The sequence below is a fragment of the Rattus norvegicus genome, chromosome 6, assembly GCF_021556685.1.
Source record: "Rattus norvegicus strain SHRSP/BbbUtx chromosome 6, alternate assembly SHRSP_T2T, whole genome shotgun sequence".
NCBI classification, from domain to species: Eukaryota; Metazoa; Chordata; class Mammalia; order Rodentia; family Muridae; genus Rattus; species Rattus norvegicus.
In genome coordinates, this window is record NC_141539.1 from 109,092,819 (window position 1) to 109,107,500 (window position 14,682).

At 45.6% G+C, this 14,682-nt stretch overlaps 1 protein-coding gene across 10 annotated transcripts in view; it reads right to left on the bottom strand.

The window, feature by feature from the left end:
* Positions 1 to 14,682, bottom strand: part of Dpf3 (double PHD fingers 3) — a 281,926-nt gene that overhangs the window by 157,417 nt on the left and 109,827 nt on the right. For all 10 annotated transcript variants that reach the window (XR_015621793.1, XR_015621794.1, XM_087552775.1 and 7 more), the window contains 1 exon segment: positions 3,405 to 3,565. Coding sequence is in view for 8 of the 10 variants with exons in the window: in XM_087552775.1 (XP_087408901.1) it covers positions 3,405 to 3,565 (161 nt within the window). In the remaining 2 variants the exon portion in view is untranslated.

A 14,682-nucleotide genomic window follows, 5' to 3' on the forward strand; every position in this document is an offset into this window, starting at 1 on the left:
CTTCAGGGAAAGAGAATGAAAAACAGAAAGGCATTCTCTATCCTGTGTTCAATTCCCAGGAGGTATACAGTTACTCAACATGAGAGGCTAATTTTAAGAAAAGAAAGTCTATGAAACCTCGACACAGAGCAATCCTTAATAAGTAAAACCAAAATGAAACCTATAAAGCCACCCATGTAAAAGACTCACTGTCACAACCAACACAGAGGACTATCTGAAGTATCTTTAAGGCACAGTGGTTTGACACTACAGCCTAAGGAGGATAAGACATACAAAATGCAAAAAGAGAAAACGTTAGACCCTATCCAATAATCTTACTATGAATAGCCTTGCTGTTACTGTAACACTGTTATGTGTACTGTGAGCTCTGCATGTGATGCAGCAAGTGTGTCCACATCATTCAATCCAGACTCAGGGGCACATGCACGTGTGTTGTGTGTACTTATGCATGCATTTGTGTACATGTATATGTGTGTGTGTGTAGTACATATGTGCATGTGTGCACGTGTGTGTGTGTGTGTGTGTGTGTGTGTGTGTTGAATTTCTGAGAAAAGGGATACAGAATAAAGACAGTTAAATACAAACTATTTAAAGCTGAATTGGCTAGGAAATAGTATAATTCAATAGCAGTCACTTAAAAATGTCATGCTTTATAGGATGCTGACCGAAAAGCCGGAGAAATCATGAGAAACTTAGAAGCATAAATGGTAGTTTCTGAACATCTACAAAAACAATAAGCCAGGGGTTGGGGATTTAGCTCAGTGGTAGAGCGCTTGCCTAGCAAGCGCAAGGCCCTGGGTTCGGTCCCCAGCTCCGAAAAAAAGAAAAAAAAAAAAAGAAAGAAAAAAAGAAAAAAAAAAAAAACAACAAGAAGCCAGGACTCCTAGGAGAAGCAATTCCGTCTAGGTCCAAGGCAGGAAGTGCACGGGGTAAGCCGACATCGATTTGTCCCAATATCAGGAGGGCAAGGAAGCCATCAGAAGGAACTGAGGCTGTTTCCAAAGTCCTCCTGGCCGAAGATGGGACAGTGTAAGCATCAATCAGAATGATGGCTACAGTGGGTTAAAGTGCACCAAACAGGCTTAAGTCCGAGTTCATGGTGGCACTTAAAAAAACCACATTGATCAACTTTGGACAAGACCAACGAGCCAACTCATTATTCCAAAAACTGATAAACAAATACAGAGGAAATGTCATTTATCTCCTGTCAGCTGTACCTCATAATAGACAAAGTTTTAATGAGGGGATGCTTTGCTTTACAGAAGCTATAGCACTAATAAATGAAAAACCACCATGGCCTCTGATCAAATGTTACATTGGCTTTTTTGGTTGGTTGGTTTTTGGTTGTTTTGTGTGTGTGTGTGTGTGTGTGTGTGTGTGTGTGTGTAACTCTTTAATGGAATAAGAATCTGGATGGTTCTCACAAAGGGCTGATAACATGAGTGCAGGGATACCAGACTGCATGAGCCTCCTGGTGAAAGCCCAACCTACTACCTGAACTGTTCTTGAGAGAGAGAGAGAGAGAGAGACTGACTGACTGACTGACTGACTAAGTCTCCAGACCTAATTACTAATTCACAGCAATAACGCCATGGGGATGCAATCAGCAAATCCGAGCTCTGGGAAACCCTACAGTGCAAACAACCCAGTTTCTTCAACAAATAACATACAAGGGAGAAAGAGTGTCAGAAAAGCCTGCAGATTTCTAAGAGCCGGGATACAGCTGCAATGCAGGAATCCTGTTTGGACCCTGTCTCACACTAGAGGTAGCAGGAGAAATGAATGTTGACCATTTAATTACAGAGAAATCCTGGATGGACTTGGTCTTCTTTGTCTTCTCAAGAAGAAGCTTGTCCTGTATCCCAGGCTAGCCTCAAACTTGCAATCCTCTTGTCCCAGCCTCCTAACGACTGTAATTACAGGCATGTCCCGGGGCACCCAATGGTTTTGACATATTAAGTCCAGAGTATTTATATGTGAAATGATGCATTGTCCCAGATCTACTTCAAAATCATCCAGAGTCGGGAGAAAGGTGACGACGAGACAGTTGCCTGCTGTGGAGCTTGGCTGTGAGGAATCTGAGTTTTCTTTGCCATTATCTGAGTTTTACATAAATATAAAACTCTTCAAAACAACAGAAAAGAGTTGTTTATTATACTCATATAGAGGCAGGAGTGGCAGCATAGGCCTACAGATCCCAGCCCAAGAGGCAGAGGTGAGAGGATCAGGAGGAGTTCAAGGTCATCACTGGCTCCATATAAAGTTTGAGATCAGCCTGGGGTAAATGTGAGACCCTACCAAAACTAAAGGAGAAGTTTTACAAAGATGGCTTGGTCAGCAATGTGCTTACTATGGAAGCGTAGACCCTAGTTCAATCCCTAGAGCCCATGTAAATGGACACACTTTTAATCCCAGTGCTGGGGAGGGAAAAACAGGCAGATCCCTGGGGCTCGCTGGTCAGACAGCCAAGCTGAATTAGCAAGCACCCGGTAAAAGTGAAAACCCTGTCTCAAAAAACAAGATGAAGAACAATGAATTAAGGGAGACACTTGCATGCACATGTATAACACACACACACACACAGAAACAAGTACATACACATACATGTGTATGCATACCCACGTGCATACACACACATACATGCATCCCATGCACACATGGAAACAGGTATATACACGTATATGTACATGCATGCACATGTGTGCACATACACACACACACACACAGACACATGCACCCCATGCCTACATGGAAACAGGTATAAACACATACATATACACACACAGAGATTCATGCATGTACCCCATGCAGACATGGGAAGAGGTCTAAACACATACATGTACACACACACACAAATTTAAACATAAATAAATATGACCACAGAAAAGTGCGTCCCTAGAGCTAGCTGTCTCCCTAACCTACACCATTGGGTTTTTATTCTATTCTTAGAAGCCTAGAAGATTAGATCACAGTCATGACAACAATAATATCCAGCATTTTAGAGCATATAATATGTTGAGTTGTTTATAGATATTTTCATTTAATCCTGATAAACTCCATGTAGTAAATACTAAGATTATCCGCACTTCACAGATGATGAGCCTCAGGGACAGAGTTCTGATGACAAAACTAAGCCTCACCCACAGCTGAACACATTTACAGATTCTAGCCAACACCCAAGGATGGGAAAAGAAGGCTGCGTTCATTGGACTTCTTTGAGATAAATACCTCGCATCGTCTTTGTCTGGTCTCTTGGATAAACTGTATGCATAGCTAAATTTCTCCACTGTGAGTATAGCTTTTCTAACTCCCAACCCAGCCCAGCTGTGTGGACTCCCAAACACAAGAGTACTCCGTCCTCCAAGCTGGAGCCACTGTGCATGCTGGGAGTTGCAATGACTTACCTGGGCCTCGGTGCCTCTTCTCCATCCAGATGTAGCAGTTGTTCTGAGCCACCCCAGTCTGCGAGTCCAGGAAGGGGAGCCTCACGCTCCGCTCTGCACACAGCCTCGAGTTGTAGCTCCGACAGTGCTCAATGGCTTCCTTGTAGAACTGGTCCCCAAGCCTACAGGAGACAAGAGAGCAACAGAGTGAAACCAAAGGAAGTAGAAACACAACCAGAGGGAAGAGGTCCCCTACCCTCTCTCCAGGAAGAAACTGCATTTCTGGCAATCATGCCAATGAACACCAAGAGCCCCATCAAGGGACAAAATACAAATTGTCATCAAATCTCTACCAGATTCCATTTCCTGTCCCAAATCTACCAGGTCACTTAGAGATCCTTTTAAAGTGGGCCCCAAAGAACAAACTGCCAGTAAGGGTGACCCGGCCTTGTCCTAAGATGCTAAGATGTCCCTGAGGTGGCACATTCTGTAGCAATATTCTGCTTCAGACTTAGAGAGAATATCCAGCTGCCAGACTCCCCTCTTTAAGCATTCCCCCACACTTTGTTCTCATAAGTTGAAAAGTACAACCAGATTCCCATTACGACAGAGAATTTAGAATAAAGCATTTATGATAAAGACTACATGAGCAGAGGAGATGCCCCATGGAGATACAGCCATCGTTGTGAGAAGTGTGTAAGGAAGGACACGTGTAGATCTTCTAGGCCCACAGTTTAAGATAAATAGCTTTCTCTGGCCAAAAAACAAGCAAAAGTGGTATTTAAAATAAGGTGTGACACCCCCCCACACCGGAAATTGCTGAGGGATGGAAAGGGAAGTCACTGTGTCTTTAATTGTATGCCTACCAACGTGAGTCCACTAGGCCTCAGTGCAGAGCCCCACACCCATGGTCACACAGCCGTGGTTAAATACAGTAGGTCACAAATCAAAGAGACATGATTATGAGACAGGAACTTGTATATGGAAGGTTGATGTGGGTAAGCAAGCTATAAGACAGGTGGTAGTGGGTAAGAGAAATTAGAGAATGTGTTCTGTGTATAAAACTGTCAACAAATAACAGTGAGGCCAGAAAGAAGGCACAGATATTAAGGGCACTCACTGCTCTTATGGAGGACCTGAGTTTGGTTCCTTGCATCTAGGTCAGGTGCTCAAACCACCTGTAACTCCAGCTCCAAGGGACTGAATGTCCTCTTCTGGTCTCTACAGGCAAGCACATGTATGTGGCATAAACACACAGATACACACACACACACACACACACACACACACACACACACATTTTAACTAAAAAATTAATATAATGATGATGACGATGACGACGACGATAAAACAAGTCAATGCCCAAAGTTGAAGCCAAAAATAAAAGTCTATCCTGATTTGCAGGCTGGTGATTTGATTTAAACAGTTAATTTTATGTCTGTGAATCTTTGGTATTCTTGGACAAGTGATGGTGTTTCTCTCTAAACATAATGTCAAGGCAAAAAAAAAAAAAAACCCACAAAACTTTAACAAGGATATAATTGAGCAGATAAAACAATGAGAGAAAATACCCAACATATAAAACACAGGGCCATCCGAGACAAAAGCTAATAAAGAAACCCAAATACAACCCAAGCCCGGGCTAGTGAACTTGAGCCTTGTGGATGGAAAGGCATGGAGGCAGGAAGGGGAGGGACATGGAGGCAGGAAGGGGAGGGTCATGGACAGGGAGGCAGGAAGGGGAGGGTCATGGACAGGGAAGCGAGGAAGGGGAGGGACACGGAGGCAGGAAAGGGGAGGAGCCACAGAGATTTGTGAGGGCAAATTGGATAACTAAATCATTTGAAGCAACATTAAAATATCTTCCCCAACAGAAATCCATTTCCTCTGGCCAGTCCTTTCTGCCCAGAGGTTGTACAGCTACCAAAATACACCCCTACCTTGGGACCAAGTGTCCAAACTCAGGGACCTGTGGATAATAACTACACTCAAACTATAACAGGTATCAAGAGCTCTTATCAGTTGTACAACCGCCACCACCGTGCATTTCCAGGACTCTTCATCCCTAAAAAGCAGGAGCTAACAAGCATTAATCAGTAATTCTCTCTTCCTCCTTTCCCTAGTCCTGCCTACCACCACTCTGCCTGCCTCGATCATTCTGACTGTCCAAGTACTTCATATAATTTGGATCTTTTGAGGACGGCATATTGCACTTAGCATATTACAGCATTCTAGATCAATCCATGCTGTAATATACGTCAGAATGCCCATCTGTTTTAGACTATTTCTATATCCCATACTATTGGCTCATTGGTCAATGAAGTCCTGGATTGCTTTCATGCCATAGTCACTATCTATACTGTCTATAGAAGTACGTCTCAGGACCCTGAGGACATACAGGTAAAAAATATCAGGCCTCTACTTTCAATTATTTTGAGTTCAGCCCCAAGAGTGGATTTGATAAACCATATGGAAATTCAGATTTCCTTTCCCTGTTTTTTTTTTTCCCTCTTTTTTAAAACTATCTTACTGTTTTTCACAGTGGCTGGGCCATTTCACAATCCCAGCAGCAAGATTTCTAATTACAGCACATTCCACACTGTTTCCTAAAAACCAAGGTTTGAAGCAAACCTTTCTGTCCTTTTTTTTTTTTTGAAGTCAATGGGGTCAGGTTCTACTAAAGATTTACCATTACCATTACTAGTGTGTGAGTGTGGGGGCAGGGCACCGTGTGGAGGTCAGGGGTCAGCTTTGCAGAAGCAACTCTGTCCCTCCAACGAGGATGGACCTGAGGTCGGCCGGCTTGCTCAGCAATACCCTTTATCCACTGGGTCATCTCTCCAGCCCCCAACCAAAGGATTTAAAACAAGCATCTTACAACTGGGGAATAGAGCCATGGGAGGTTATGAGGTTCCGTGTGCTGCCATTTAATTGTTGGCAAGCCTCTGGGAAACAAACAAGGCTCCTCTCACTCTTCACCTCTGAAGATCCTGGTACTCTCACAGAAAGGCTAGCACGCACAGAAGGTGTCCTGGCAGTTACAAAATCAAACTACCATCAAATCCTAATAACCACACAGCTGGAAATGAACTGGGGAGGGGAGTTGAAAGCCCATTAAAATGCTATAAAATGGAATAGTACATAATCCGATGTAATCAAAGATACTAACAAGGGCCATGAGATTGATCAAAAATGAAGAACATTTTCGACAAAGGGTTTGCTTGTGCTATGTCAGCCTGAATGGCTCTCCCAACTAAAGCAAAGCATCTCAGAGGATTGGCAGTTCAACCCACGCAAGATGATACAGCCTGCCCAGGGTCTCCAGCTGCAACCACCCACACCATATTGATGGGAACTGAGCAGAATACAAGAGGACATGGTTTCCCATAGCCGATTGTTTGTGTTAAACAGGATCTTACCATGTAGCCCATGGTACAGCCTCCCAAGAGCCAAGACTACAGGTATGTACCACCACTGATCTAGGCTCACCCAATGATCTTTAAAAAAAAAGTTAACTAGTTCAATCTCAGAAATTCTGGGGGTGGGGGGGAAATGGGGACATAAAATCAAGTCCAAAACGCACAGTAAAATTCATGTCTTGGAGGAAACAGGCTTTTCCTTCTTCCAGATAGACTTCTGGAAGCCAAAGAAACCCACAGTGAGACTTCAAGGTAGACTTCCCTGCCACGCTCTTCACTCTGAACAGCTTTGGTCCATACAAGAAAGTGAGCTTACTAAGAACAAATAGTGAAGTTGGCTGACGTCCATGCCTCCTCACACAGAATGGAAGAGACAGGCAAAGAAAGCCGTGACCCAGTGCAAACAGACTTGATCTTAAGTCCTTTCCACACTGAGTACACAGGTCAGTACTAATAGACATGCTGGGGGAAATGTGTAGTTTCAAAAGTGAAACCTTTGTATGAATGAATGAAACTTCTGATAAATATCAAATACGGAGCGGTGTCAGAGTTCTTGCCTTCCGCCTTTGCATGGGTCCCAGGGACTGAACTCAGGTAGCCTGGCTTACACAGCAGGCACCTCTAACCCACTGTGCCTCAAAAAGGGACATCCCACAGCCTTTGGAGCATCATCGAGTTCCAGGGAAGTTTTTTTTTTTTTTTTTTTTTGGTTCTTTTTTTTTCCCCGGAGCTGGGGACCAAACCCAGGCCTTGCGCTTCCTAGGCAAGCGCTCTACCACTGAGCTAAATCCCCAACCCCTCAGGGAAGTCATTTTTAAACAAACCAGGCACTGGCAGCAATTTGAAAACAAAAGTTAAAGCCATTTTTGAAGATATGGGAGGAGGGGGGAAAAAAAAGTCAACCTCCTGGATAAACTTAAGTGGCACTTCTCCGAAAGTTAATTAGCCAAAAACTTCACAGGGCTTTCTGCACACTCTAAGAGAAAATCAATGGCCAGGTCTCCCAAACCTGTGGAAAGCAATTTAAACAGAAGAGAGGACAAATGTTCTTTCCAATATGGCGTTTATAAATAAATAAATAAAGTCCCACGAGGAAAGAATCCCACCCCTCGGGTGACATTTGCATTAAAGCCATGGTGGGCAGAAGGAGCAGGGACAGGCTGGCAGCAAATGACTCATTGTGTGGAGTTGTGACCATCATGCCCCAGGCTGGAGCAGGCATGGACCAGCCTCAGCCATCACCTGTCTTTACCAGACCATGGGGGCTAGATTACCAAGGCATGATTGATGTCTTGGGCCTGAGGAAGCTGGCACCAGGCAGGTTAGAGTGATGTCCTCATTAAGAATTGACCCCAGGCCACTAAAGGCTGCAATCAGAAACAGAAAGGCAAGAAGTCGCTGGGCTCTGAAAAGCCTTCTAGTTTGGAACACCAGCTGCCGGGCTCTAGAGAGCTTTGTAAGGGGCGAAAGTCTGGTCACAAATGGACAGAGAGGCCCAGTCTAGCTCTGAAAACTGAATGTTCCTCTCAAGACACGTTTCTCAAGCGTGTCTGTAGGGAGATGAATTCCAGGGCCTGGAGGGCTCTCTGCTCCTCATCCAACCTCCTATTCTAGAGAACTTAGTCACTGGCTCAACTTTCTGTCCCTACCTTGAGATCATGCCCAGGTCCAACCTTCCAAGCAGACACTCGTCCTGATTGTCCCACAGGCTCCGTGCTCATAACTAAGGACGTGTGTCACGTCTTACTTCAAATGCATGCCCATCCAGGCATGATGGAACGTGCCTACAATCCCAGGATCTAAGCAATGCAGGCAAAAAGGATTACAAGTTCAAGGCCATCCTGGGCTACATTGCCCATCTCTGTCTCCAGTAGGGGGAAGGGAAGGGTGTTCAAATAGCAAATTCCTCATTTTCTGCCAAGAGCCTCTTCCCTCCCCAGTTCTCATTCTTTGGCGGGGAAGCAAAGAAGGGGTCACTACTCCCCACCCACGTAGCCATTGGCCTAAGGCTCATCTCCTGCCCTCACCCCATCTGGCATGAGTTGTGTCACTTTCCAGAGTTCTTGACTATTCTCTCATGTCATGGCCCTCTTGCTGTTACAGCAGGACAAGCTTGGCCTATTGTCTGGGCCTGTAAGAGGTAAGCAGGATTTGAGCAGCCCTGGCTGGTGACATGTTTGATCCCTTCCTCCCTCCAGCTTCCACCCTCTGTGGCGCCTCTGCCCAGCACCCTGCCCAGCACCCTGCCCGCACCATAGTCTCACCCACCCACCTCTCCCAGCCACAAACACACATTGAACTCATCTCCAGTGCACTAGCACCCTGCTCTTTGCATGTTAGCGTGTGTAACTGTGGCATGTTAGCATGTGTAGCTGTGACATGTTAGTGTGTGTAACCATGACATGTTAGCATGTGTAACCATGACATGTTAGCATGTGCAACCATGACATGTTAACACTGTAACTGTGGCATGTTAGCATGTATAACTATATGTTAGCACGTTTAACTGTGGCATGTTTGCATGTGTAACTGTGGCATGTTAGCACATATAACTGTGGCATGTTAGCATGTATAACTATGATATGTTAGCACGTTTAACTGTGGCATGTTAGTATATGTAACTGTAGCATGTTAACGTGTGTAACTGTGGCATGGAAAGCTCTCTCTTCTCACTTAGCTTGGGATAAGCCCTTGAAAGCTTTGGACAGTTTTTGACAGTGGAAGGGAACCATTTCACATCCCTTGATGTTGTGCTGCTTTTAGAACACAGCCCTTGAAAAGCTAACCACTAGGTCAGACTGAATTACGTCACCCCACATGCAAAGAAAAGCTAACGTCCCGACCTGATCTATGGTATCTGGAGATATAGAGCCAAGGAGCCTTTAAAAGTAATTAGGTCGTGAGGGTGGTGCCCAAAGAATTGGATGCGGGTAAAGGAAAGAATAAACAGAATGGGCTGAGGGGATAGTTTAGCCCTGGTGAATGCCTGTCTTATAAGCACAAGGACCTGAGTTCAATCCCCAGAATTTGCATTAAAAAATGCTGGGCACAGTGGCACAAGTTCTAATCCCAAGCAAAGGCTGGCGGAGCAGAAATTCAAAGTCATGTTTGGCGGCAGACCAAATCTGAGGCCAGCCTGGGAGAACCCCACCTCAAAAAGTGAAAAGTTAAATATTCATCCCCATATATACATACTTGAGGACACAATACAAGAAGTTCACCACACTTAATAAGCCAGAAAAAGAGCCCTATTGGGAACTTGACCTTGCTGGCACCCTGATCTCCAACTTGAAACCTACAGAAGCAAGAAATAAATGTTGCTTGAGCTAGTCGTCTATGGTATTTCATCACAACAGGCAGGACAGCCAGTGAATGACAGATATTTCAAACAAAAAAAAAAAAGCTAATGGGGTAGGAGAGAGAGAGATTCCAAAACCCTTTCTCCCCAGTCATTTTCTTACATCCAAAACATCAACACTATCACTATCAATTTAAACATAAACTCAATGTTTAGCATGTCTTCCCTGGAGTGTTAAAGGTTGGGGTCCACTGGACTGTGAACCCCAAGAGAACAGAGAACGTATTGATGGAGCCGCAGCACGCAGCTGTTCATGTTGAGCAGTGACCATTTCCCGGGGACCATAGGCTCCAGGGTGAGGGAGGTGACCTCAGTCAGGAGGGCCAGCATCCCCTAAATCCTGGACTTGAACCTGGGGCATTCCCAACATCCAGCACAGAACCTGGTACACGGTCAGCATCCAGGAAGCTGTGCTATGTTTTATCTGACAACCCCATTCCCACTGGCCCAGGGGAGGAGGCATTTCCACTTGGGCCACAACCCATATACCCCATACGTGTGCTCAGTTCTCAGTGTTAGACGCATAAGGAAGTCTGCGGTTTAGAGGCCTTGCAGCGTTAGCAGGGAAGGGAAGAGTGTCTATAATTTCTCCCTTAGTGCTTGTCACCCAGTGCTTGACTTAATTGCAGCCACATGACTGAAGTCATCGTAGCTTCCCTCTCACCCATTCTGACTAAAAGAAGTCTTCCTCAAACCTTCCTTTAGCCTTTTACCCCTTGGCACAGAACTCAAAGTGGCTTCCAGTGATGCTCTGCTTCTGCAAGGCTGTGGAGAGTCTGAGAGAGCAGATTATGAAAGGAAGGCTGGGTACTGGACCATATCACAGGCTCCCCACTCCTGTGCATTCCTTGCAAGTCGCACAAAGTATTCTGTAGCTCTGCAAAACCCAGAACACAGGGGCAGGAATACCTACAATCTAGTCTTTCCTGCCTCTTCTCCTTGAAGCGCAATCTGTGTTCTGCGACTTTGTGGCAATAATGTTGCCTGAGCAGGTCCTCTGCATGCAACATCCCACATGGAAACTTCACTAGTCATTTTGACATGGTCAGAAACACACTCAAATTTCTGACCCAAGCTGAACTTCTAACGTTACAGAGAAAGGAGGCTGGGATATGATGCAGTAGGACCCCTCCTTCCCAGAGCCTATGCTAAGTAGCAGAGGCCACACCTGATGCATCTGTTGGTCTGTCCCGAAGCCCAAGGCAGAGACGGCCACACCGAGTTGACAGATGAGTAAGTGCACAAATTGAAGAAGCAACCAATCGGTGTTAATCTTCGTCTGATGATTTTTCTGCTCACAAGCAGCAAACAGCCTTGTCCGTGTGTCCAACAAAAATACTCATGTCCTTCCACACACAGTTTGGCTAGTCTGAATGGGTTCGAGACTAGCAGAAATCCTCCCTTTTCTAGGAAGGGTCCCAGGTTATCCTGCCCTAAACACTTAGGTTCCACATCCATGAGTCTACTTTTTTTTCCCTGTCTGTCCTCTGCTGCCTTCTTTACCTCATTCTCACTCAGTCAGACTATGGATGTCTTGAAGATGAGTCCAGAGGATTATATTCTGTTCCCAAACCATACGCATTAAACCAGTGCAAGTGTCTAGTTGGGCTGTCTATCAAAAGTCTATCAAAGATGGCTAGCCCAACCAGGTAGTAATGGTGCACACCTTTAATCCCAAAACTCAGTGGGGGGAGGGAGGCAGGCAGATCTCTGAGTTCAAGGCCAGTCTGGTCTACGGAGTGAGTTTCAGAACAGCCAGGACTACACAGATGAAACCCTGTATCAAAAAGAAAAGAAATCAAACAAGCAAACAAAACCAAAAAAATAAAAATAAATAAAAAGCTAACCGGTCAAGGCCAGTATTCTAGCCCCTTCTTCCTCATCTTGTGAAACTTTTGTATATGCCTCAGCCCCTAGATACCAAACATTCTTAAAACTTGACTACAACACCCTTCCCCAGTCATACATTAGCAACAGCAGTAGATTGCGGGGTTGAGCTCGCACCAATGGAATGAGACACACTTGCAACACTGTGTCAGGATGAAGGTTAAGTGAAATTCGAGCCATGGCGTGCTTGCTTACCCAGTTTGAACTGTTGCGTGCTCCTTTGCCAAAGTAAATTACCTTGCCAAGCTCCTTTTGTTTCTGCTCACCTGTCGCTATGCCATCCCACCTATAGTCAATGCCTTCCGACACAGACCAGCCTAGATGGAAGTGTCAGTTGTGAGGTATGCCGGAGTCAAAACCCTCCTCTGCTCGAGCATGGGGTAGGCCAGAGGACACCTGGCCTCTCCAGACACAGGAGCAGACATCTGACAGCAAACCTCCTACAAGATCTCAGCCCGCTATGGTTTTTTGCCCTTGTCCTAAAAGGGAAGTGGGGGTCACCTTAGCTCTGCAAGTTCATTCCTTCACCAGAATCCAAGCTGCCTGCCGCCCCAGCAGGAAGTCACAGAACTACTGATGTCCTCATGAGTCTCATCGCAAAACAAAAATCAACAACAACAACAAGAGACCAAAGCAGTAAAGGAAGGAGACAGGCGTGGCTTGCTCTGGCTTACACTTTGAGAAGTCCCTCAGTGACAGGGAAGGCCTGGGGGCATGTGTATGGTTGTTGCTCATAGTGAACACACACGGTAAGGAAGCAGAGGGGGATGAGTGTCCCAGCTCAGCTGCTTTGGATGTCTGGATCCCCACCTAGGGAATGGTACTACCCATATAGAAAAAGTCTTCTCTCCTAACAGAATCAGTAAAATCCCTCACAGACACGCCTGGAAGCTTGTCTCCCAGGCGATTCTAGAGCCGGTCAAGTTGACAGTCGGTGTTCCTCATTAAAACCCCCTTTCTTTCTCCAAGCCTCAGAAGCTGACCTGTACCATATGCAGACACCAGACCTGAGATCACCCCCACTTGACAGGAAATGTACCTCTGCCAGGAATGCCATCACCTGGCTCTCAGAAAACAAGTAAGCCAGTGGTTCCCAACCCCTGGGTGGTGACCCCTTTAGGGGGTCAAATGACCCTTTCACAGGGGTCCCCTAAGGCCATGGGGAAACACAGATATTTACATTACTGTTAATAGCAGTGGCAAAATTACAGTTATTAAGTAGCAGTGAAAATAATTCTATGGTTGGGGTCATCACATCATGAAGAACTGTATTAAGGTGCCACAGCCCTAGGAAGGCTGAGAGCCACTGGACCAAGCAGTGTCTAAGCAGTGACTCTCAAACTAGAGTTTGTAAAAGAGACCAATAGGCAGTTCAAGGCTAGGAGACTGGTTCTCGTTCTGACTCAGGAGGTTTGGAATGAGGTCCACACAGTTCAGCCCACTCTTCACCCCCAAGCACTCAGTGCTGAAATGTGTACCCCCTTGTCTCTAAAAGAAAAGGGCAAAAACTCTTTGGACACTGTTTTAAAGGCAGAGTGGAGAGGATCCACTGGTGTACTCTAACTCAGCCAGCTTGGTTCCCATTGGGAAACCTCAGGAAGCTACATCAATTAAAATGACAGCCCTGACCTGTCACAGGCCAATCCTCCAGAAGGCCTTGTACCTTGCAAATGTCCAAGAGGCCTACTCAAGGCTTATGTATGATATAAACACTGACATTCTCACTCATTCAGCCTGTGGCTCTGATCTTCATGATGGTCCAGAACAGGTACACTTGGGGACAAGGGTGACCCTTGTTGAAAGTCACATTAGACAAAGAATTTGAACCCTAAAACTCATTGTGATTTCCAAGCCATTCAGTGGATGTTCAGGCCCACTAGACCTAATAAATCCCTCCTCCTGTGGTGGAGACTTTCCAGGGAGCTATTATGCAAAGCTGCCTAAGCAAGACAGAATTTATATTGAACCTGGCCATGATTTCTGAGCTGCCACTGGATGTTCTGATGACATACGCATCTCAGGGTTGAAGTCAAGGGGCTGCCAAGGACAGGAGACTGGAGGCAGTCTGATTCCTTCCAGTAAATAATGGGAGGGAGAAGGAGAGAGGTACTCTGGGAAGAAAGGAAACTAGCTTCACTTGTACCCAAGGTTTACCTAGATGTGACAAAATACATCTCTTCTCTCTGGGTTAAGAAATGTATAGAAGGTCACCAACTGTGATGGTTTTGCATATGCTTGGCCCAGGGAGTGGCACTATTAGAAGGTGTGGCCTTATTGGAAGAAGTGTGTCACTGTGGGAGTGAGCTTGGAGACCTTCCTCCTAGCTGCCTGAGGATGCCCACTCTGTCCCTGGCTTCCTTCAGGTGAAGATATAGGACTCAGCTCCTCCTGCACCATGCCTGCCTGAATGCTGCCATGCTCCCACCTTGATGATAATGGACTGAACCTCTGAACCTGTAAGCCATCCCCAATTAAATGTTGTTATTTTTAAGACTTGCCTTGGTCACGGTGTCTGTTCACAGCAGTAAACCCTAAGACACCAACTTTCATAGTCACACAGCAGCAGTAATACCCACTTTATATAGGGTGACTCATACCTGGAAATAAAATAAACCACAGCTGGGTGTGGCCATGC